The sequence below is a fragment of the Syngnathus leptorhynchus genome, chromosome 15 (assembly GCF_054491065.1).
Source record: "Syngnathus leptorhynchus isolate UIUO chromosome 15, UIUO_Slep, whole genome shotgun sequence".
NCBI lineage: Eukaryota > Metazoa > Chordata > Actinopteri > Syngnathiformes > Syngnathidae > Syngnathus > Syngnathus leptorhynchus.
In genome coordinates, this window is record NC_141209.1 from 3,756,617 (window position 1) to 3,779,379 (window position 22,763).

Sequence of the window (22,763 nt, forward strand, 5' to 3'; positions counted from 1 at the left end):
AATGCGGTTTGGGGGGGATCGCTGGCATGAAAAATTGAACATTTTCAGGCAAATCAAAGTTCGTGTACTTCACCAGCATTCAAGCGTACCGGCAGTGAGCATCCGGAATCATGTCTGTATGTAATACAACTTCACTGCACTGTAAGTGCCTGATTCATCGCCTCGCTATTAAACTTGCATGAATCCGAAATGACACGGTCCCACCCTCATGTATGCTTGATACAAACCATTAACCGAGAGCCCGGCAGCTTGACGAGCGTGATTGAAAATAACTTCTATAAATCTCCCCATGCCAAAGCAACACATGGGATATAATTGACATTTTCTGAGAAGGAGTGAAATCGGAACCATTTGTAACTGAAATTATTGCATGCGGTCGACACAAATGAGCTGCCAGGCTGAAATAATGGAGAAGTAATGTACGAGGCGCTATGTAAAATAATGACTGAAAAGTATGGATCCACATCCCCCGAGGCAATCGAAAAGCGGAATTTGACATTAGCATATAGCGCGTATAGCATCCAGCTGAGTTTTGTTCTCGCTGACGCTCGCTTAAAATAAAATTAGAACGATAAAGGAAACTAAAAGGAAGCACACAGCGCAGAACTAGTTTGAAGTCACATTTGAAAGAGGAGATGTCAATTTGGCGTTTTACACTACTGCTTCTCAAATGTGTAACGATAACTTTTCCAGACTGACACAATCATATCTCATCTGAGTCATCTGGGTCAAATGTCTTTTTTTCTTTTCCTACTCGCGCACTAATTTCACATTTGCATTTGATGATGCATTTTAATGGCGCGAGCATCAGCGCGGCACTGCATTATGACGATATTTGTCATTACTTCACCCCGAATCATAGATCTACTTTATTCTGGGCTGTATCAATACAAGACGATGCTTTGAAATAGTCGCACACCGAGTGGGAATAGATAATATATGCAGCAATGCATAATTCATACTTCCTTAAGAAAGGCACCGCTTCTGTATACCGATAGCATCGTGGAAAGTGAGAAAGATGTTATTGCCACATACTTTGCAAGTTTATCTAGAGTCCCTTCTGGAGTGAGCACAGTTCACGATAATGACTTCCTGTATGACTCCAAAATCATGTATTGTAAGAAAGCTAGCTATGCTAACTAATTAGTGTTGTTGCCAGCAGCTTGCCAATTTGTTGGCTTTATTAATTTATTTATGATTAATTAGTTTATGTAAAGTCATGAATTGACTTATTAAAGAATAGAATAATCATATTTAGTTGGCTACCTGTAAATTAGCTAAAAGTTTACATCTGCTATAGCTTGTTTGAAAAGTAAACAGTTAACGATGTTATCTATGATGTATTACTTATGGGTGACGACTCAAAAGCTAATAACGTCCAGAGCGCCAATCAACCAATCGGTGTTCACGGTTCAGTCAAGTGTTTAATTACAGCGTGTGATCAATGCTAAAAATGGATCCTGTTGTTGTTCTGCCAGTCGTTGCCACACCTTCCCATAAATCGAACCAAGCTGAGGCTGCCCGACGAGCATGACGTGCGACACCTCGCCATCATTAAAAACCGCCGCTTTTAACGACTGATTGTAGGAGTGTCGGGAAAGAACACTTGAATGGATCGTGTCTATCCGGAAACATGATGGCTCAATCGTGTGAGACTGAGCCGCAAAGAGCCTGACCTACCCTTCAACCCATCAATAAGAAAATCTTCCACTAAGGGCTTAGCTTCGCCACGCATCTTTTCCCAATAGCAAGCAGGCAATTAAGCAACCAAAGTAAATGTTAATACTCTCGTGAGATTGGATCCATAGACCCGTGTCATGGTTTGATGATATAATTATGGTTAGGAATGACATCATATGCTCATGCCTGTTTGTGCAACACAAAAATAAAATTTTCAAAAATGTATTTTTTTTTTAGCTAATTTCAATTTCCTGATGGAAATGATGCACTTAGGGTCTCCGAAATGGAATTTGCCTCTTTGAGTTTTCTCCCACATTCCAAAGAAATTTATAATGGAAGACTCTAAATTGACCATAATGGTCGTTTGCCCTGAGTTTACTCCACCTCTCGCCTTAAAGTCTGCCAGGATGGGCTGTAATGAGGTCAAGCTATAGAATGGACAGAACCCACGGATCTCGACCCAACCATCCACCAGTTATGAATATGATTCCAAGAAATTCCCCTTTGGGAATTCTTCCGCCACTCTCACTCTTCTCACCGCTGTGACATTGTTTGTACACGCATCTTCGTGAGGCGAATAATTTAGCCCTTTTAATATTTCCCTCACGGAAAGTTTGCACAATTAGCGAATGGGAGGCGCTCGCTCACTTAATATCCATATTGAGGGGATAGAAGAGGGCCATGCTCCGTTGCGTTTCTATAGGACGGGTTCTGCATGTTTGGAGATAACATCACAAAGACTGAGAAACTAATTGCAAGTATTTGGACACGGTGGCTACACTCGAGCCTCTCAATATTGAATCCTAAAAATCAATTGAGGGCAACAGACTACATCGTGACACATGGGTACAGCAAATAACATTTAATTACAAATATTGAGCGTCTCTTGTTTTGATCTTAATTACTACCGTATTCCTTAACGATGGCTGGGGATGTTTATTTACTGGACTATTGGTATAAAATAATTAAATATTCTCACTCTACAGACAACATCAGCACTTATACCTATTTTTTGTCTTATTACTTTAAAAGTTATATGAGACACTAATGACATTAACTTGGTAGGGACTGCTGTTTTGGTTAGCAAATGGGACTTAATACACATTAATGCCTGTACAAAATACGTTGTAATGTGCATGTTTGACACGTGACACACATCATCGATATCACCAACAGAAGAGGAGAATTTACGACAACTAAGATGAATTTGTTCAATTTTTGATTATTGCCACTCTCGCTTTTGTCCTGGCAAATAAAGTACATCAAATATTGTACGCCCCACTTAAAGTGTGCCTGAAGTAGTTTGGGCAATACGTTTTAGTTGCATTCTAGGAAGACAGGCTTTTTTTTTTTTTTTTTTTTTCAAAGCCCACGCAGCCAACAGAGCAGCCTTAAAATGAAAAGTTCCAACATGAAGACTCACCTGCGCGGCCATGAAGGAGAGATCCATGCTGTTGCTCGGTTCAGGGCGAAGGCACTCAGTGAAAAAAGCCTGCGCGCGCTTTTCACCCTCCTCCTCCTCCTCTTCTTTTTCTCCTTCACCTCCTCATTGAGCATGTGCCCCCGTTTTTGTTTTTAATCTCTTCCCCTGTTTGGAAGCGCACACACGCACGCAGTTAGGCAAGCGAGCGAGCGCCGTTGCACGTTTCACATGAGGATGAAGAAGAAGGAGGAGGAGGGGTGAATAACAAGAGGGAGAGGCAGCAGAGGGAGGCGGAGATGTGGATGCAAGAAGCGGCGTGAGAGGATGTGGAGGAGAGTGGAGGCAGACGCTCTGACACATAATAGTCTCGCTTTCGAGCCTCGCTCTCTTCTGCATATGGGTCGGGCCAAATTGGGCATTTCTAGACAGAAACAAATCTGATATGGCTACAGCACTTTGTCTTCCCACCAACATTTCTAGTGCAAAGTGGAGTGTGGGTTGCAAGTTCCCAGGGGGTCTGCCACTCAAATAATTGCACCCACATGACAAGCCACGGAGAGTGAAAATCTACATGTAACATCCCAAAATGGTTTAGCATTGCCCGAAAAAGTAAACGCCGTAAAACGGCTGCAAAGCATTTTTAGAATAATAAAAAATCTTGTCATGTCGGGATTTTCCAGGTTGATGCTAATGAGTTGGAATAATGTCATGCCACCTCGTCGGACTCAACGTCTCGACTGCCTGCAGTGTGACTGATGTGTTCTGTCATCTGGGCGCGTGCTGGGGATTTTAGAGATATTTATATGTATTTATATATAGCGTTAGCGTGTGCGGATCAAGTCTTTAGGAAATGTGTCACGATATAAGATTGTTTACCTTTGTGTGTAGGAGATTATATGTGATGGCTAGATGTCAGACGCTATGAATAATATTTGTTTGAACATCGAAATATAATATATCATATATGATATATTTAATTCATCAAAAAGAAGAAGGCTGATAATCCAATTGAAGGATTTTTGAGTTCAAGCCATTTTGGGAATATATTATATCTCAGGGGTATTATTTTTTTTTTTTTTACAAACCCCAAAAAACACCGATAAAAATTCACGAGATGTTCCTTATGGTGGACGGAGAGAATGTGAAAAGGAATTCTTGGAAAGATCAATATATCTGGGCTGGCACCTGGGGTTCCTAGCATAGTTCAAAGAAGGGGGTTCAGTGCCCCCACAGTCACCCTCTAGCTACGGCAATGAAATTCAATTTGTATTCTGTCTTTTTATTCCAACTGAGCATTCACCAGTTGGACATGAATTTAAAAGTTTCAATGAGGTCAAATTAATCTGATGTGTAAATGTTAGAGAGCATTTCAGTTCATCCTGAATTTTACCCGAAAGCATCAATTTGGTGACTCACATATGTGCGTGCACAACAAAAGAAGAGGACGGTTTGCCCTCAATTTGCTACTCAAAGCCAAGCATATTGTCACATTGGCACACACTGGGCAGTGTGGCCGAGTGCCACTGTGTGAGTGTGTGTGTGTGTTATGCAACCGAAGCAATTACAAAAGTTTGTTTAGGCACACTTCAATTTGAATACAAATATATTTGTGTGCGCGTGCTAAAGAGGACACCTGAAAGTCAGTCACATTTCGAAGGTGAGACGTGATGAGCCCAGAAAGGGATGAATGAATCTCATTGACAGACACACACCCCAGGAATCACGCGGGGCCAATCAAACAAGTGGATTTTGGAAGAGCGAGTGGTCCTAAATTAGGATGGGACGGAGCGCACGGAGGACATGGGAAGGAAGCCAAGCACAAAAAGAAGTAAATGACTTTTGCTGTGTCACATGATTTCCCTGGGGTGAAGATGCCGCCAGTCTGGCATTAAATGAAGCTGATGAATTTTAAGTATCACTTGAGGCAAAAGTGCTAATAACTAATGTTTCTTTTTTTTTTCCCCCTTCCAAAATAATTTATTGATAGCGGATCGTCAGACTGAGAGAATTGAGCAAAGTCACATTGGGCAAAATTATATCAGAATATCAGATCTCACCTCAGTTTAGTCGAAAAATTAATTTTCTCAGTGGGAAACCTTTATAGGCAACTATGAATACAAATGGGATGTGGGAGGATAGTCACTTATTTGTGTGGTGGTATTATTTTTTTTATTGAATCTACTTTTCTCATTTTTTGTTATTTTTGTTATTTTTATTATTTTTCTCAATTATTATTTTGTTTGTTGTGGAAGGGCCATGTCCCAAGTGGGTGAGCGGTTGGTCACTGATTGTGTTGAAGCTGTAATACGAGCAGTCACGTACCTGCGGCATGTCATCCCTTTGAATAAATATCGTGAGCTAATTATGGGCAGTCACACCCTAACCCTAACCCTAACCCTAACCCTAAAGCTCCAACGGAATGAAAGCCAATCCAAAGATTTAACAAACACCCTGCAAAACATAATAATGGTATTCACTTACCATGATTAAGGGATTTAGGGGTGTCCTGTTGGAATTTTGCAAATATGAAGGTTTTTCATGGAGTCTGTGAAGAATAAAAAAAAAAAGTGTTTATGCTTGCAAATGCACTTCCAAATCAAACAAACTGACTGACGGACGGGTCTCGGCGCCAAGGTATAATTCTCATTTTACACTCTGCTGACTTGGTTGCCGTGCGCCTTGACTTTTAAGTGCGTATGTGTACAAACAACACACTTACAAGCGTCCCTACTGGCCGATAGAAACGCACACTTCCCCTCCCAGGTCAGAGGTGACGCTGAACCGCAAATTGCACTCAAGGACAACAGGTGATTCATCTGCGTGGATCAAAACAGGCTACAGTAGATGTAATATGATGTTTTTAGTACAAGTCCATTTTTCTTGATTTTATTACTTAGCTGAAGGGAGGGTGGGGGGTGGGGGGGTTCTGATGTACAGCGCCGACCGTCTCAAGGGCATTTGATACATGTCAGTTTTGATTTAGACGCTTCGGTAATTGTCAAAACACGGCGTTTACTAGCTTATGGCGTCGAGCTTTAATAAAATGCAAAGCAAAAGGCTGAACAGAAATTTGGGGTATTGTGTTATTGTGTCATAGCGACAAGCTATTTGCCACACGGACTAACTTCTTTGTGATTTATGGCAAATAACACGTAGTGTCCGTCAGCCGGCCACCCGTGGGGGGGTCCTTGACAGTGCCGCTTCGTCCTTATTACCAGCTGTAAAGTATAAACAGCAGACGTTTCTCTGCCTTTTCAAAGTGTCTACCTGACAGCCAGAATCCCCTCCCGCGCTGTCAGAGCTTAACCTTTCGCCTCTCGCTTCCGCCTTGCGCGCTTTTGCTCTCCCAACGCTGCGCGAAACAGAAGGCCGTGACTTTTGGCCGAGTGATGGATGAGCGTCACGAGGCGTTTTGTTTTGGGGGGTGGGGGGGGTGGACATCTGGAGGGTTAGAGATGACAGGTGTTGATGTTCCTGCTCTCAAGTCAGTTGCCCTTTTCAGATGGGCTTTTTGTCATCTGCTGCTGTCTCCGGGCCTCAAAAGGCCACATTTGATTTTGAAAAAGGATAAAAAATAAAACAGTAAGTGCATTTAATGGATAGTATTAACTCATTCACTGACCGACTAGTTCAAATGGATCTTTAGCCGTCAATGGGAGTGAATGATTTAAAAAAATACATTTTGTTTTTTTTGCCACACTTTTTCCAGTTCAATACATCTTTTGTCCTGGAACCTTTCTGACACACCTCCAATTGTTCTTCATTTGAGCTAGGTAAGCCGAGGAGGCAGTGAGATCCGGTAATGAGCTTGTGTGTCAGAGACGTAATTTCATCTAGATGTAAATGTATTCCGGTACAAGTTGGCTCTCTAATTTATTAATCCGGATGAAGCGTCATCAATTTAGCGCTAGTCTCGCTATCAACTGTGAGGGGAGGAAGGTGTGCCAGTTCCACAACACAAGGTTTGTTTTTTTTTCTTCTCCCTCGTTTCCTCCCCTTTGGGAAAACACACACAAAAACAGGAAATGCAGAGGCAATGCGCCTTGTGACAAGCTGTTACGGCTTCATTTTTAATATGACAAAGACGCAGGCGGCTTGGCTCGAGAGGCTGCCGCTTGCGTGCCCCTGTGTTGCCACTCTTGCTTTTATCGTGGCGGGCCCGCAAGCCGCTATGCATTTTTCGTGTCGGCTGCAGCCGTGCATGAAACTCCTAGCTGAATGTGTGCAAGTCTAAGTGTGTGCGTGTGTATGTCCTACAATTCTTGGTTAACTAGTATCCCCAACCTGTGTGTATGTACACACATGGCTTTGTTAAATCTGTTCATCCTTTTGGGAGCCCCAAAATTGGCCTGAACTGTTATTCACCTATATTTTGTAAACTAAGCACTTGCTTTATTGCCGCTGTTGTGCATTTGTATATTTTTTCAAGGGAGCGTTGTTGGTCTCACTTTTTTTTCTAAGTTGCTGTTAAGCACTTTAAGGTCAGGCAGCCTGGAAGAAAACTTTTTACGCAACCATTAGGGGTGCCTGCCCCACCCAAAGAGATTTAGTCATTTTGTCAGATTTATGGCTCGCGTGTAGACACAAAAAATTCCATGTTGCTATAAAAGCACTTTTAGGCTCAAGTATGCAGGGGCGGCTTATGAGTACACACTGGAACAAAAAAAAGTACTTTCAGTTGTACGTATGGTCAACTGATCCAATTTTGGATGCCAGGGGCCACCGCCCCATTAGCCCCCTGCTTTGCACGCCCCTGACACACAGTTGCGTAACTTTTCCACCCTTACTGGTTGTGGTTGAAGGCAGAGTCGGTAACAATGTTGTTTCTTACGTTCCGGTTGTGACACGGCAATACCTGGCCGGTCTACATTCATCTGTTCAACAGACTGGAGATCAACTTGCAGATGTCCAAACATCATTAAAAAGTCTGTTCCCAAGTTAACAGTGAAGTTAAGTGAGAACTCGCGAGCATTAATAAGCGTCAAGTATTATGGAGATTTACGCGTCATCGGCATAGAAGTGATTCTTTAATGAGCCGAAGATGATGAGCACGACCTCATGATCACCCCGCAAAGTGAAGAAAATGAAACACGACCTTTTGGAGTGGGTGATTTTCACACGTTTGCTCATTTGCCGCCGGTGACGAGATGAGAGGGGACGATTATTCCATTAACGCGAGTCGAGAACGTGTCCTATCGTGGGGCCCAACGGTTAATGTAGTGCTTCCCTTTGTGTACGTGAATAATTCATCATCGTTAATTGCAAACGTTGCGCAACTGACGTGAGTCGCATGGCGGTGCAGTGAACGCTCGCAATCAGTGGGGTTGAGGTACCGAGGATTTTTGTGATATCACAAATGGGACCGAGGTAAACAATTTCAAAAACTACAACTTTCCCATTTTAACAGGTTTTTGACTCTAAAATGCAAAGATGCGCATCTTTACTTTTGGGCTTGTCCCGCTAGAGGGCGCCACATCCTTCTTTCTAACATGACATGTCACCCATTTGTCAAGCTTGTGTAGACGTGCAATTGCTTCCGTGGCCGCTAGATGTCAGCAGATGATCAAGACACTCACAATATTGGTTATATTGGGTAATTAAGACCTTCCTGCATTGGGTTTTTCTGCACTACTTTGTACTGCATAATTTTGCTATTTGTTGATTTATGTGTAGTCAATTAATAATCAATTGTTAGAGAACAAATACGATAAAACGAATGCAAAAATGAATGCAATTTTCATTCACCCTCTCTGTGGCTTCCAGGAGAGGGCAGTGTGTGCCTTCTCTCCATCACACTCAATAAAAGGCTGTCAAAACATCCTCCATCTGCCTCCCACTCACGCTCACTGTATAGCTCTTTGTTCCAGCCAGCTGAAGTTGCTGGAGCCCAGTATAAGCAATAAAGCTGCCAGGCCATTTTTGGGTCTGTTCAAGTGTGACTCGGTACAGCTTTTGTACAGTATCCCTTTTTAACAAGCATTCCAAAAAAAAATAATAATAACACTGTGCAGACATCTTGAAATGCATGACAGAATTCTAACAATGACATGCTGTGTTGAAGCCCAGAATTTCATTTCCCCCTCTGATTTGCAAGACCCCAAAAAAATATATTAATTTACCATCCAAGTCAATTATTGTGGGTTTTCATATTTCTTAGTTGGTCCAACTGGCCAGTGACATATTTTGACATATTTTACGGGGAGTGAATTAGCTTGGGATAATAGCTATTGGCGTCTTGATTATGATTCATTTATAATTCACTCGTCCATTAATCAACAACAACTATGGGCTGGCGGGAAGTGGAGCCAACCCTTTTTAACACAGGTATTGATCGGATCATTAATAAAGCCATCTGTTACTATACCGTATGTAAAGCTTTCAACATAAAGCAACGATTCAAAGACTTGTTTGTACACTTTATAATTTTACTATGCGGTGTGAATGCAAAAGAAAATTAAAAAAAACGCTGCATGCTTGTAGCAGACACGATTCAAACAGCAGGAACGCACAAATGCACATTCAACTTGCATGAACCTCGGCGCCCGGACTGATTGAAGTGCACTGAGGTGTTTCAGCCCTTGAATATGACTTGCTCCTGGTCAGCTGGCTTTTTTTTTTTTTTTTCACCTGAAACCTTTGACTCTGCCTTGACTTAATCATACAGCTAGGGAGCACCCAGCCATTCCTCTCCTCTGGGTACAAATCAAATTGAGGGGGAAAAAAAAGCAGTGGAAGAGCAAAAGCCATTTTGCTGAGGTTATCATGACCATGCCAGTCGTTAGAAAAGCATAGATTTCTCACCCGTTTACTTCTTTAGCTTCCACTTCATAAACACAATGGTACCTCAAAGGTCAAACAATCTGTTCTGTGAGGCTGATCAAACTTAAATCTAGTCAGCTTTCAAAGTCAAATTAGCCATTACATGTTTTCTTGAGTATTTTAATTCAGACTGATGAACCTAGTATACTTCAAAGTATGCCGTTATCCACACACAAGATGCTCACAAACAGTCGGTTTTGTCAGTTTCACCGTGCCCCGAAGTGATCTTTGCTGCTTGCGGCTTCTCAGCAAGTCTTTGTTCTGCCAACGCTAACCCTCACCAGGCTAGCTGAGCTAGCTGTCTGACTTCATCTTGATACATTGCCTTCAGCATTATTAAAAAAAATGCTTGCTGCGATCTGTCCTTTCCAGTGCGAGCTTGACTCTTCACTTTCTACGTTCCAGCCACACGGCATATTCAACAGCACAACAGTCCCAGTACTACCAATTCAACTCTTGAACTAAAGCAAAAATGTTGTTTAAAAGATAGCTAACATAAGCGCAAATTTTTTTGTGATCAAAACATATTCCCATAGCTCCACCACTGGCATTTGCATGCCTTGAGTAGAGCTTTACGTACGTAAGCCCCAGCACAGTATCGTAAGCCGAGGCTCAGACAGAAATCTCCCAAAGTAAGATTTTGCAGTCAGGGAGCACAATACTGAGGAAGATCAATTCGGATTAAGAAGAAAAAACTTGACAAGCTTTTGTGATGTGGGGTTCTAAAATAAATATTAACTTAACTAATTGTTCTGCAGGAAGAAGTACTGCCCCCCCATTAGCACGTTAGCAATAAATTAGCTAGCAGTTTTTAGCTTCTATCTTTTTGTGTCGTGTTACCGATTCTACAAAATATAAATATCCACATAATTTTGAAGATGATCATATGAGAAATGGGCACAGCAAATCAGAACTGGCCCGACAACAAAGGAATCATGATGATATCGTGTGATATTGTTGAGCTAACGGGACAACATTTTAGTCAAGGACACCCATTGTTTAATTTCATTTCCCCTGTCACGTATCGTCTATGTTTTCCCAGACAGTTTGCGTCTAGGGAAACCCTCCCGGTGAAAACTAGACCTTTTTCCGACACTCTAATTCAAAGGCTGCGGACGTGAGCGCGGCCTCCGATCATTTGCAAAAACAAAGCACTTATGAATATTCAGAGCGATGAGTCAAATGTCACCCTAACAATAATAGAGCTTGACGTTTGCCGGTAAGCGTCAGCTAATGACTGCGTGCAGCTCATCTTGATTTGTTTGGATAGCAAATGTTTTGATGGGTTCTCCATGACCTCAATCATACAGTTTAATCTGGAACTTTTTTTTTCAAAAAGGACGGGAAAGGTTAATGATTGTGATCAAAGTTGAACGGATGGCACAGTTCCAACTCTGAGATAAATAACTCCATTTGGACAGAAGTAGTGCTTTGTCACCATCTATTTGACCCCAACCAAATTTAGAAGTCAGCCCGGGTCCTATTACTGCCTGTGAGGAGTTTTAGGGCACATCAACATCAGCGCAAAATGGACGTTAAAAGTTATTTAATGGCATGCCGAGACTCTGAAATGACGGACCAAACGCTGTGCATGCAACAAAACGCCGACAATAAATCATCTCTATGCCGCTCATGAATACGCATCATTACAAACTTGCATCGTGCAGGGGAGCATGTGAAGTTCAACGTATGTATTGATCAAAATTCATTATTGCGACACGTCGTCATAGAAAGACGACATTGTGTGCAATTTGTGGAGTATTAGCGGGAACATTTGTACCGCTCGCGATTTTGGAGCGTGTATGGAAGTAATGAGACTTTGTACTTTCGTCACATCCAGCTGAGGTCTTTCATGTGTCCACAGATGAGATCTAGAACCATGAACTGGGTCACCTTAAACTGACTTTCATTGAAAACATTCATTCTGGCTTTGAATTATTAAAAGAAAATACAAACACTGAGATATGTGCATGTAATAACCAAAATTCCCCATCTGGCTTAATTGTCTTTTTATGATTATTTGTGCTTAGAAAAAGTGTCAGACTAATTGAAAAGTTCATTTACTTTAAATGAATTCTCTTAAGACCGATGGGGCGCACTGAGTATCCATATGCACTTGATTATTTTTCTCTCTCCACTGTGTAAAAATTATTCAAACAAGCTGAATGAGGGATTTTTTTGTTTTTATGATGGAACAACACAATATGGTTAAGGTTAATTAGATTTACGCAAAGACGCACAAGATGCGTTGTTGCTGTATGCATGAAAACGACGACAACAATCGCGCAGTGATTTATTGCTCAGTCCGCATGTATGGGAGTAGATTCCATTTCTTTTCCTTAAAGAAAAGAAAATGCAGCACCAGCCCCTTCTATAAGCAAGCAAATATTATTCTAGCATGATACTGGAACTAATGTTTCCAACCATCAATCCATACTTTCTTTTGTGCACCTGCCCCGAGGTGGGGTCTCCACCAGGGGGGATTGGTCAAAGAGCCCAAAATTGTCATTGGCCAATTTGGTCGCCATGTCATAGCAAGCATGGTGCAAACTTTTATGGGGGAATTTTCTGTTAGAGTTTTGTTTCACCATATTTTCCTGTTTAGGCTAATGTCTTCCTTTTTTCCATAAAAGAAAAAAAAGGATGTTTTGCTTGATTAAAAAAAGGTAATGAAAGTAAAGTTATTGGGTACAAAAAAATTGCATGCCTGCAGGCAAAAAAGGCACTTTTCTTATTTCCACTGTAGCGTTAATTAAACTTGGTGAGGAATGAGTCCAATGTGAAAAAAAAAAAAGTTCACTGGCTTTCCTTGTGTTATTGACCAAGGGATGAAAAAAAAAAAAAGATTTGCTTCTCATGATAATTTTTCATTTCCCACTTGGTCACAGTAATATTTTTACTGCATCCTACCATTATTTTTTTTCTCCTAACTTTATTGAGTGTATATCATAGTTGTCTTTGCCTGCTATTGATGTGAAAGTAGCATTAAAATACCATCTGTAACACATTAAAATGTTCAATTATTGTATTGTGTAGGTGTCACATACAAGGCTAATTATTATTATTACATGTGCAAATTCATTAAACTACTGAAGCACACATTGAAGTCATTATGTTCCGTGGCTCAAATAGTTTTCACGGCAGTTGGGAAGTCTTTTCCTGGCTCTTTAGTTGGTTTCATGGTAATTGTCTGGGGGGAGGAGGAAGGATGAAATTACCTTTATGATATTTGGTGGAATGATATGTCTGGTTTATTGATGTTCTAGAGTACATGGGAGCATTTTAATATGATGCCGTATTGCATCACTGCAATACATAAGCGCGATCATTACCATACTGTCAATATATATTTTTTTTTTACCACCACCAGAGCATAAAAAGAATACACCGTTGAGATATGAAATGTAGAATGAAAAAAAATTCAAATTAAAAAGAAATTAATTAAAATACATACTCAGTGTAAAGAACAGAAGTAGTTGGACAAAATTGCTTCTTTCCCGCAGACAGACATCTTATATATTTGGATCAGCAATCTTTTTCCTTCCTAAAAAGTGCAGCCGGAGCCTCTCTGTAAAGATTAATGACCATTGATCCCCAAGCAAGCTCAACCCACTGGGGCAGCGAACCCGCTTTTGCTTCCCTGCAGCACCAATGAGCAGCTAAATCCTTATTGTGCTGTGTCTTTACATCACTAGTGCGTGTGTGTGTGTCAGCTTTGCTTTGTTCAGCCAAGTGTGCGCCTGATGTTTGCATATTTCCAAAAAGTGGGCGTTGATGTGAATTCAGGAAAGTTATACCGCATCAAAATGCGCAATAGCCTACAGTGGTGTGCCAGCATTTATCGCAGGGAATACGTTACAGAAAAATCTGTGATCATAATTTTCTTTGTTTTTCTTTTTCCTTAAGGCACACGCTCCATTTAGTTTTGGTTCACAAAATGTCAAGTAGTTTGTTAATGAAGGAACTTATCAGTCATTATTAATATATATGGGGGGTCTATTTATTTTAGGAGCTGATTTAGCAAAAGATGTTCTAAAAAAACATATTTGACAAGTACATCCAAAAAGAAAAATTGCATTTGTTCCTGTTTTTGTCCCAAGTTAATTAGAGAAAGAAAGAAAAACATCACTTCATCTCATAAGAACAGGATGAACCGAAGCTGTCAGCACATCTTATGATTAATACAAATAAGCCGCAGTTTAACTATTTTCTGCCCCACTGGGCATCCTATGCATCAATTCCATTTATTTTGCTAAATGGAGCTTTTCATCTGGGAAATTTGCTTTGTCATTTGGGCTTTTCATCAAGCGATACCTTTCTTCGATTCGTCTTCTATGATTACAAATGGTTGCTGCAGACGTCTTTAACGTAAAAGGGAGGAGCTTCGTTCGCTCTGTTATCGAGGTGTCCTGATAATTGGCACTTGTTTACTGCTCACTTACTGCAAGTTCGTATTGATTGTTGAGTTAGCTGGAGAAACACACGTTTGTTCCCCCCCCCCTAGTATTAACTGATCAATTTCTCTGAGCCACACCCCAAAACTCCAAAACCAATCATCAACCAACACGAGGCTTAGTCGCTATCCGTGGTGCTAGTAAGCTAAGCTAAAGCAGTTAGCTCTTAGTTCCAACATGCAGAATTGTGTGGCCCAGGCAGATTGACTCCATAAAAAGGCAGCGAGCAGCTGGTGCTTGGTACCCGGGCGTGCGTCTCGACGTGATGTGGGCCCCCTTGTGACATTTTCACCGCCTTCGCATCTCATCAGTGCAGTAATTAATCATTGACTAAACAAGGTGGTGCCTGGAACATCGGCACTTGCCACATGCCACCGGGTGACTGGTAAACTGTTGCCATGGTGAGGCAATAACCTCCATATTAGCATTTTTAATTTATGCCGCAATGTACGTCGTTCCACCTCGATAGTATAACGGCGGTTCAACGTTCGAATCGTCAATTATTATTGTGGAACGCATCTACAGCACGACTACACACTTTTTTTGGTAAATATTTAATTATATCTGGCTTTAAATGTCACAAATATGGACCGGCTCCCGGAAGACCGAAAGACCTCAAAGAAAAAGTTATATACAATGCTATAGAAGGGGGGAGGGGAGTTAGCATAACAACGCAAGCAGCGTTTCTCTACCCTAACTGGTTTGTAGAAGATGGCTAAAGTTAACTTGCATTGTAAATTGTCACAAATTTTAGTTGCTGAACACCTCTTATGTCGCGTTAGCACTATGCTAGCATTGAGAACGCAACATCCAATCAATATTTTATGAATAGTCAACTTAAAGAGGATAGCGCAGTTGTTTGCATAAGATGGATCCCATTTTTTTATGTGGTTGTGTTTCTGTTTACAGCTTTTCACCTTGTCAAGGTGACCTTTTAACGCGAAGCTCTTTATCAGCAGATGATGATGAGAGCAGAGGTGGCATCTGGAGCCAGTTTTTAATGTGAACTGAGGGGATTTGTTGAGAACACAAAACATGGCTCCACTCCAGGATGAAACCGTCAAAAACAACATCAGAGGAGTGTTGTTGTCACGAAATAACCTTTGTGAGGCGGCGTGGCGGGCTTCGGGAAGCCGAGCCCAAACTTGGAGTCAAGTCGAGGTCAGATTATTATCAAAAGGTGCTGAAGCGGAAAGTTGAAGCATGTGCTCGCTGGGGAAGACGATGTCAGTTCAAGGCCTTTGAGAAATGTATCTGCACGCGTTGGAATTATTCATATTTAGACATGCTTACCAGTCACTATTAAATCAAAGTAAGCAAAAACACAAGAGGCGGAGAGGAAAAAAATAGGAGCAGTATAGATGGAAGCTCACGTCCACACTTTTTTTTTTATCTGCTCATTTACAATTCATGTCAAGTCAGGACCACCAACCCCCTCCTTTTGGAGAAGGAGGGAGAAAAAGATTGTGAGAAGAAAAAGCCTTTCTCCTGTTTGACCTTCACACGATGCTGATCATTGGTAGGATAGTGATGGACATTTTTGAGACGGAACACTACAAAGAACGTCGGGGAAACGGCTAATAGAATCCAACTCGGTCGAGCGCGGACCTTCGCCAAGGCTAATTTGAGAGGAAAATCATGACATCGGAAGTCAAAGCAGATCGCGAAGATATAATATTGGACGCCTGCTATCTCCAACAGCAGCAGCAACATCATCAGGCATGTTCCTGGTTACATTTCAAATCTTTATGCAAATGAAGTCTACTTCTCTCCCACTCTATAAAGACAGAGCGGAACCGCCCACCTGGTTCTACCGAGAGGCCGCTGCGAGAGCGCTACTCAGACATCAACGCAAGCATGCCCAGGAGCCTTCAAGGCACTCAGTCGACTGGCGTGACAGATGAGGAGTGAAAGGCAGATCAATAGAGATCAGGACTTAAATGAAGAGTGATTTTAATTGGCTGACTCTTATTGACGGCTGCTTCCATCGTCTACTCGGACTCGCTCCGGGGCTGTGCGACCCTGCCTGCACCAGATGAACATTTGCTGATCCTCAACTGTTCATGTAACCAATGGTGACAATATCAATCCAAAGAGGCATTTGTCTCATAGCAGCTTTTGCTCTCGTCGAAAGATTCGCCTAACTCTGGAATGTGAATTGACAGTGAAGCCATTCTCAAAGGACACGGATTCTCCTTTATTTGTAAACATATCTAATGGGCAACACTGCCATCTGTAGGACTGGAGTACAATACCAAAAACATATTTTTTATTAACCATTTATTAATTTAATTAAATATCAATAAAAGAATACAGAAATAAAAATATGTAAATAAATATAAATATTACTGATTATTTATCAATTCAATAAAATATAAATAAAATAAATCAATGAAATACATCAATATAAATATTAATGATTAATTTTATTTCTATGGATTATTTTTATTCTCGTACTGAGTGTTACAATAGCAGCTAAGCGAGGAAGCATCCATCTCCCACTAAACGTTATTTTTCCGCCTTGATGTTTGTGCTCTCCACAACTATGGCAGTTGTTACAAATCTAAATAAAGCTGACACAGCAAAAGCTTGTTGCTAATGCAGTTCTATGAAAACAGGTGAGAGCGAGACTGTACGGACAGTCTCAAAATGTGCTGATGAGATCAAGGAGCTTCAGAAGGCGACCATCCGAGAAGATGTATAACGCTGTGCCATCGATGATGTATATAAACTCAATGGGACGTATTAAGAGTTGCCGATGCTAATGCTGCAAAACTGGACGTTATACTTGGAAGGAGGAAAACTTAGATTAAAAGCAGTCTTAAGTGCAAGTTGAAATTCGATTCCTCAACGAAATTTAAATGTTTATGAAATTACACATTCCTTATCAGTCAAGAAATGGCGAGCATGCATTTTTTGCCAAAAGCTTATCAGCAGTCGAGGGACTGAATCATTACCTTGCGGGCACTGTCTTCAGAGACTTGTTTGGTTCTTTTGGGAGTTTTAATTGGTGGCTGGCTAAAAGTAGACTTATTAAAATGACAACATTGCCTCTCTTGCTGTACCTTCACTCAGCCAATTAAGATTTTCTTTTTTTTTTTTTTTGCGAGCCGTATTAAAGGCCAAAAACATTTTCAGAGGGGTTGGCTGGAATCCAGTCGAATTGCTTTGATGCTTTAATTGGCTGCTGTGGTCATATTATTTGGGGGGCAGATGAAGCTCGCGGTGCTTCTGGTCAAAGGAAGCGAGAGCGCCTTCTGCTTTGATCTCGTCTTTTCCCCCCTCAAAAACACCCCTGGTGGTTTTGTTGGACTTTTGGAAAACTATTATCCAAGATGAACAAGAGCAACCGAGGCCACCCTCCAAATCACAAGAGGGGAAGATTAAAAGGATGCTCGATTTTCTTTATATCGGCGTCAGGCTCGGTGCTTGTGTTTGACAATTCGGCAGTGCGGTCAATACTAACTTGGACTTTACGCCGTATGTGCGCAACAACTTTGGATCAGATTGTTTCTATTTCAATTATAAATTCTAAAAATCGAAACCAACCGGAATCCTTGAACAGATTCAGTTCCAACGTATTTAATAAAATAACCGTAAGTATGGACAAACTATCTTTGGTCTCCGAGGGTATAGACCTCTCAAGGAGTCCTTCATAAATTGAATGTTTCTAAATTCCGAAAGTGTAACAAACACAGGGGGAGCAATCTTAAAAAGAGTAATGATAGAATAAAATCCCACGAACCGGCCTCCAACTCTCTCTAAAGTTAACCGTCATCGATTGCTAATGCCTGGCGTATTGTTTCCCGGAGTACAAAAAAGAATCGTGGAGAATCCTTAATGCATTTTTAATCCTTCTAAATCGGTAAATCCCTCACTTCAATATCCATATGATGCGACTGAATCCATGGACGTATTTAAAGGATGAAAGAGAGGCGGGATATTTTCCCCGAGAAGTGGAGGCCTCATCCCTCAGTTGTTTTTTTTTGTTCAGTCAGATAACGATCTATTTCTCACTGTGTCCTACTTGGCCAACTTGTGTTGTGTTGGAGGCGTGATAATCATTTGATGTCGAGGACTAATGCAGTTGTGTCCTTCGTTATTAGGTTTCTTATTTATTAGCTGGGAAGGAGACTTTTTATTGCGTCAGGATGGGGGGTGTCTTTCTAGGCGACGGGCACGGAAGAAATGTGAGGGGGGGGGCGATGAGCTCGATAAGCGAATTGATATTTTTGGGGAGATTTAAAAGGGGCAGGACGCGGACTTCCCGACGTCTCCATTTTGAGTAGCCCTGAGCTGAGAGGCTGTTATGTTTTGGTATGCCACACATGATTTATTGCTAGCACCTTCTGTTCCATCCAGAGAGAGAAAACGAGAGAGAGGAAAGAAAGCGAGGACTGCTCATTTCTATTAATCAACAGTGATTCATCGGCGAGGGCTATTTGCAACTCATTGTCATCTGTTTCCATCAATTGAGCTCAAGATTGCACGATTCTGCGCACATGTATTTTCCATAATGAGGCCATTTAGTCAAAACAATTTTTGTTATGAAATATATTAAAGCGGTTGTCATAGAGAAACTATCCCACGTTCTTTTATTGCGTTATTACTCTTTCGATGTCAGTGATCTTTTGACGTAAGTAATTTGGATATGAAGATTTTTTTTTTTTTTTTAGACCCAAGTGAAATTTTGACTTACTGACTCAAGCTTAACATCCAATAAATCAGACAGAACTGCTACAAAAATATGATATAGTAAAAAAATTAATAATAAAGTTACCCCATACAGAATTTAACATTCAAGGATAATAAAAAATAAAAGTGCCAGAAGAGATATGTATATAAAGCCTTATTGTATTAATTATACAAACACAAAAGTAATGAATGCTTAAAGCACTTCAATTATAGACATGAACATATTTTCTTGAACAATACATGACATCGGAACCTTGTCTCCGGGCTGTCTGCATATTGTTAACATGGAGACATGGAGTTCCAGCCTACACCGAGGTTATTTTAAGTTACAAAAAAAAGATTTATTTTTTTTAAAATAGAAAAATATTTTGTCACAAAATAGAATTGATGATTTTTAAAAAATGTTAACTAATGTTATAAAACTAATGAAAACTAAATATTGCGTAAATGTCCTTTGTTTTTCTCTTATGAGCTTTTCGGGTTAATAAAAAATATATATTTCAGTATCTCTGTACGTCAATACAGAAGAATTGACGTTTAAATGACTTATTAGACAATTAAAGAAGTCTTACGAAAACTGCCGACGCCCAGAGATCACATTTGTTTTATACAAGAACAAACATTGCAGGTGTTGTTTACACAAGCTAATAAAGGAATCAGAGTGTTGCATTCCTCGCATGGAACAAAAGATGATCTCGAGACCCTTCGTCTGAATTGCGAACAAGCCGAGAATCAAAACTTCTCTTTTTGTTTGTGCTTTTCACTAAATAGAATACATTTGAATGCATTAGAGTTTGAGGTAACATTTTCTTTTATGATGTAGCCGTAGCCTGCCTCAAATTCAGATCGTCTCGCACACTTTCATGTTAAAAACGCCTTAAAGCTCTCATTAGTTTCCACAGCCGCCGGGGTCTTTTTCCCGGCACAATAGATCTCTAGAGATGCGGGGGAACGTGCCAGCGTTTCATGGAGCCTCATTATCAGAGATGCATCGTGCCTCGCGTTCTCGCCATGCGGGTGCCAATGGACGCCGGCGGTTGAGAAGGGTTAATTGAGCATTTCGGGGGAAGGAGACAGACAGCTGTCACTTTGGTTTTCAGTGTAGCTATAACTTCCTGCTGACAAGTAGCATCCGGCCTTTTTAGCCGCTTAACTAATTCGCTGCCAGCCAAATGGATCTTTGACGTTCATGCACTTGAAGGCAGATAAGACGGACTGCTAAAATGCGGAACTGAGGTCAAATTTGACTTCCAGTACACATGTGATGTCTTATTTGATTACCGAGCTACACATTTAATAATTGTAATTTAATTTAAAAATAAAAATGTCTGGTCTTGAGTTGCCCGCTGCAAGCATTAGCCAATCAAGCCTAAAAGCATTACATCAAGTCGTTCGGAGTAAATTTGCCTTTTCAGTGTGTCCAGCAATTCTATTTTTGTTTTTTATTCAATCAGATTTGAGGACACCTCAATCAAAAGTCAATCTTTAATGGCTTTCCTCGGGCTCCCGCCTTTTAGATTCCTCAGCTTCCCATTCCGAGCGATGCGTCCTCCGGAATGCTTTTACACTGTCCGGCCTACGATAGAAGCTCATCCGTCTCTCGGCAGCACAGAAATAAAAAAATATTTGAAATTGTCTCTTATTTCTTTAGTTTTAATTATTTAGATAAATTAAAAAATCTCATCTTTTTCTTGGCTAATTAGGATTAATGGTATCGTGCCTCTGGACCATGCTTTATCTCAAAGTATATATCTTAAGTCATCTCCAAAATCTTCATGTAAAAAAAGTTTTTTTCTCAATATTTCAACTTTTCACCTACTTATTGTGGATCTGAAACGTATTCCTGCAACAAATGTAGGTTCGAGTCCTGACTCAAGGACTGTTGGCTGAATAGAAATACAAGAAGGTTCACTGAGCTAAACTTTACAGCTTTGATCATTATTTAAAAGGGCGGCGGTACTCTGAAGGACAAATCAGAAAAGGACGGTCGGTCCGACACATAAAAAAAGAGCAGGTGTGTGTTCCTTGCCCATTACATCATTAATTTAGGTCGCTCAGACAATCCCTTGTTGAAATTTGTGCTACTAGTTCCATTTACCCCACAAAAGGTCTATTAGGGAAGTTCATCCTTTGCAATTAATCAAACAAAAATGTTTTGTGAAGCACTTTTGACACTTGCACCTTATGTGTTTTTGTCTCTGTGACGGCAAAATTAATTCAAATATTGGATTAATTAATGAACTCAAACTTGTCACCGGAGGAAATCATATGACAAATGACGCTACAAGAAAAAAATCACGTGACACTGCAAATGTGATATTTTACCGCAATATTAATTTTATTGTATCCCCCAATAAACACGTCACAATATTCCGTGCAGATTTGTTTACAAAATTTGATGGCAACCCAGATTAATTATCAGAAACGTCCTTGCAGGAAGTGACACGAGGAGGCATCGCATTATGCACACCAGCGGCATCCACTTGGTGGGGTGGAATCGTCCTTATACATTTCCATTTTTATTGTTGGACTTTGCAGGTCATTTGCGGCACAAAGCGGCGCGCGGCCTTGTTTGTTGTCAGCCCTTTGACGTTTCAAACATATCCGCGAGCAACGAAACGCTACCCTATAATGGAATATTGGTCAAAGGAATGTTTTATGTTCTGCTCATAACTTAAAATGTATTTGTGTCTTTTAATATTCTGATCACATTTGTGTCTGGTAAATGGATTTTACTATAGGTGTAAGCTTTGTTTTGGGCTATTGGGCGTGAAATTTCAAGATGAATAGCAACTCTTTGATCCCGTATGGACCAGTGTATTTCCTGGTTCATGCCTCAAAATTCAAAATGATATTTCAACCAGTCCAAGAGCAAAACAAAACGTCTCAGAGATTCAACACAAAAGCCAAACATGTCTTTCCAAATACCAAGAAAGCTCCGTTAAGGCAGAATATGATCCAACACTCGTATTGGATGTTATTAGATTCTCCAGGAAGAGGCTACAATTAAATTTACCGCGAGCTGATAAAGACGAATAAATATTCAAGGCGTGGAAGTGTCTTAAAATGAGAAATGTTCAGTCTGTCCTCTGTGTGTGAGTCATTTCTTCTTCTTGGGAGACAAACACTGAAAGCCGGCGTCCTTTAGTCTAGCAGAGGTGACGTGAGGGAAAGGACGGACGATTTGTCCTAGTGCTTCATCGCCTTGTAAAAGACGGCGCGATGGCGCTAGCCAGCTAATAAATGGTGGATTTTGCAAGTATCGGAATCGATGTAAGGAAAAGGAAAAAAATAACAAAATTATGATAATATTTTGCTAGCGACGACAATTCCCACGATACAGCAGTAGCTCAAGAACTTGAAAATGACTATTTAAATAAAAACAATTAACTATTTATTTGCTTTTAATTTAGCATAAGCCTAAGGTAAAAGACAAAAACATTTATGTATAACAAGCCAATATTGTAATGCAGATGTCCTTGAAAAAAAAAAATTTAATTGTAATTGTAATATGGGGGGGGGGGGAGTATCGCAATTTGATTTTCTCAACTCGCAGTCCTAATTATAAGTGTAACAGACACACTTAACACAACACAAACACACACACACACACACACACACACAAGTCCTCCGAAGATACCAGAGGAGACCATCGGCCCTCATCCTGGCCTCTGTCACAATCGCTTCTTGTC

General features: G+C 40.6%; 1 protein-coding gene across 1 annotated transcript in view; it reads right to left on the reverse strand.

Moving 5' to 3' along the window:
• Positions 1–22,763, reverse strand: part of LOC147045172 (uncharacterized protein C14orf132) — a 36,233-nt gene that overhangs the window by 9,163 nt on the left and 4,307 nt on the right. Inside the window, exons 2-3 of the mRNA XM_085932452.1 lie at positions 5,585–5,648; positions 3,104–3,268 (exon numbers count right to left, since the gene is read on the reverse strand). Of these exons, the coding sequence (XP_085788578.1) occupies positions 3,104–3,130 (27 nt within the window). The 5' untranslated portion in view covers positions 3,131–3,268; positions 5,585–5,648. The remainder of the gene's footprint in view (positions 1–3,103; positions 3,269–5,584; positions 5,649–22,763) is intronic.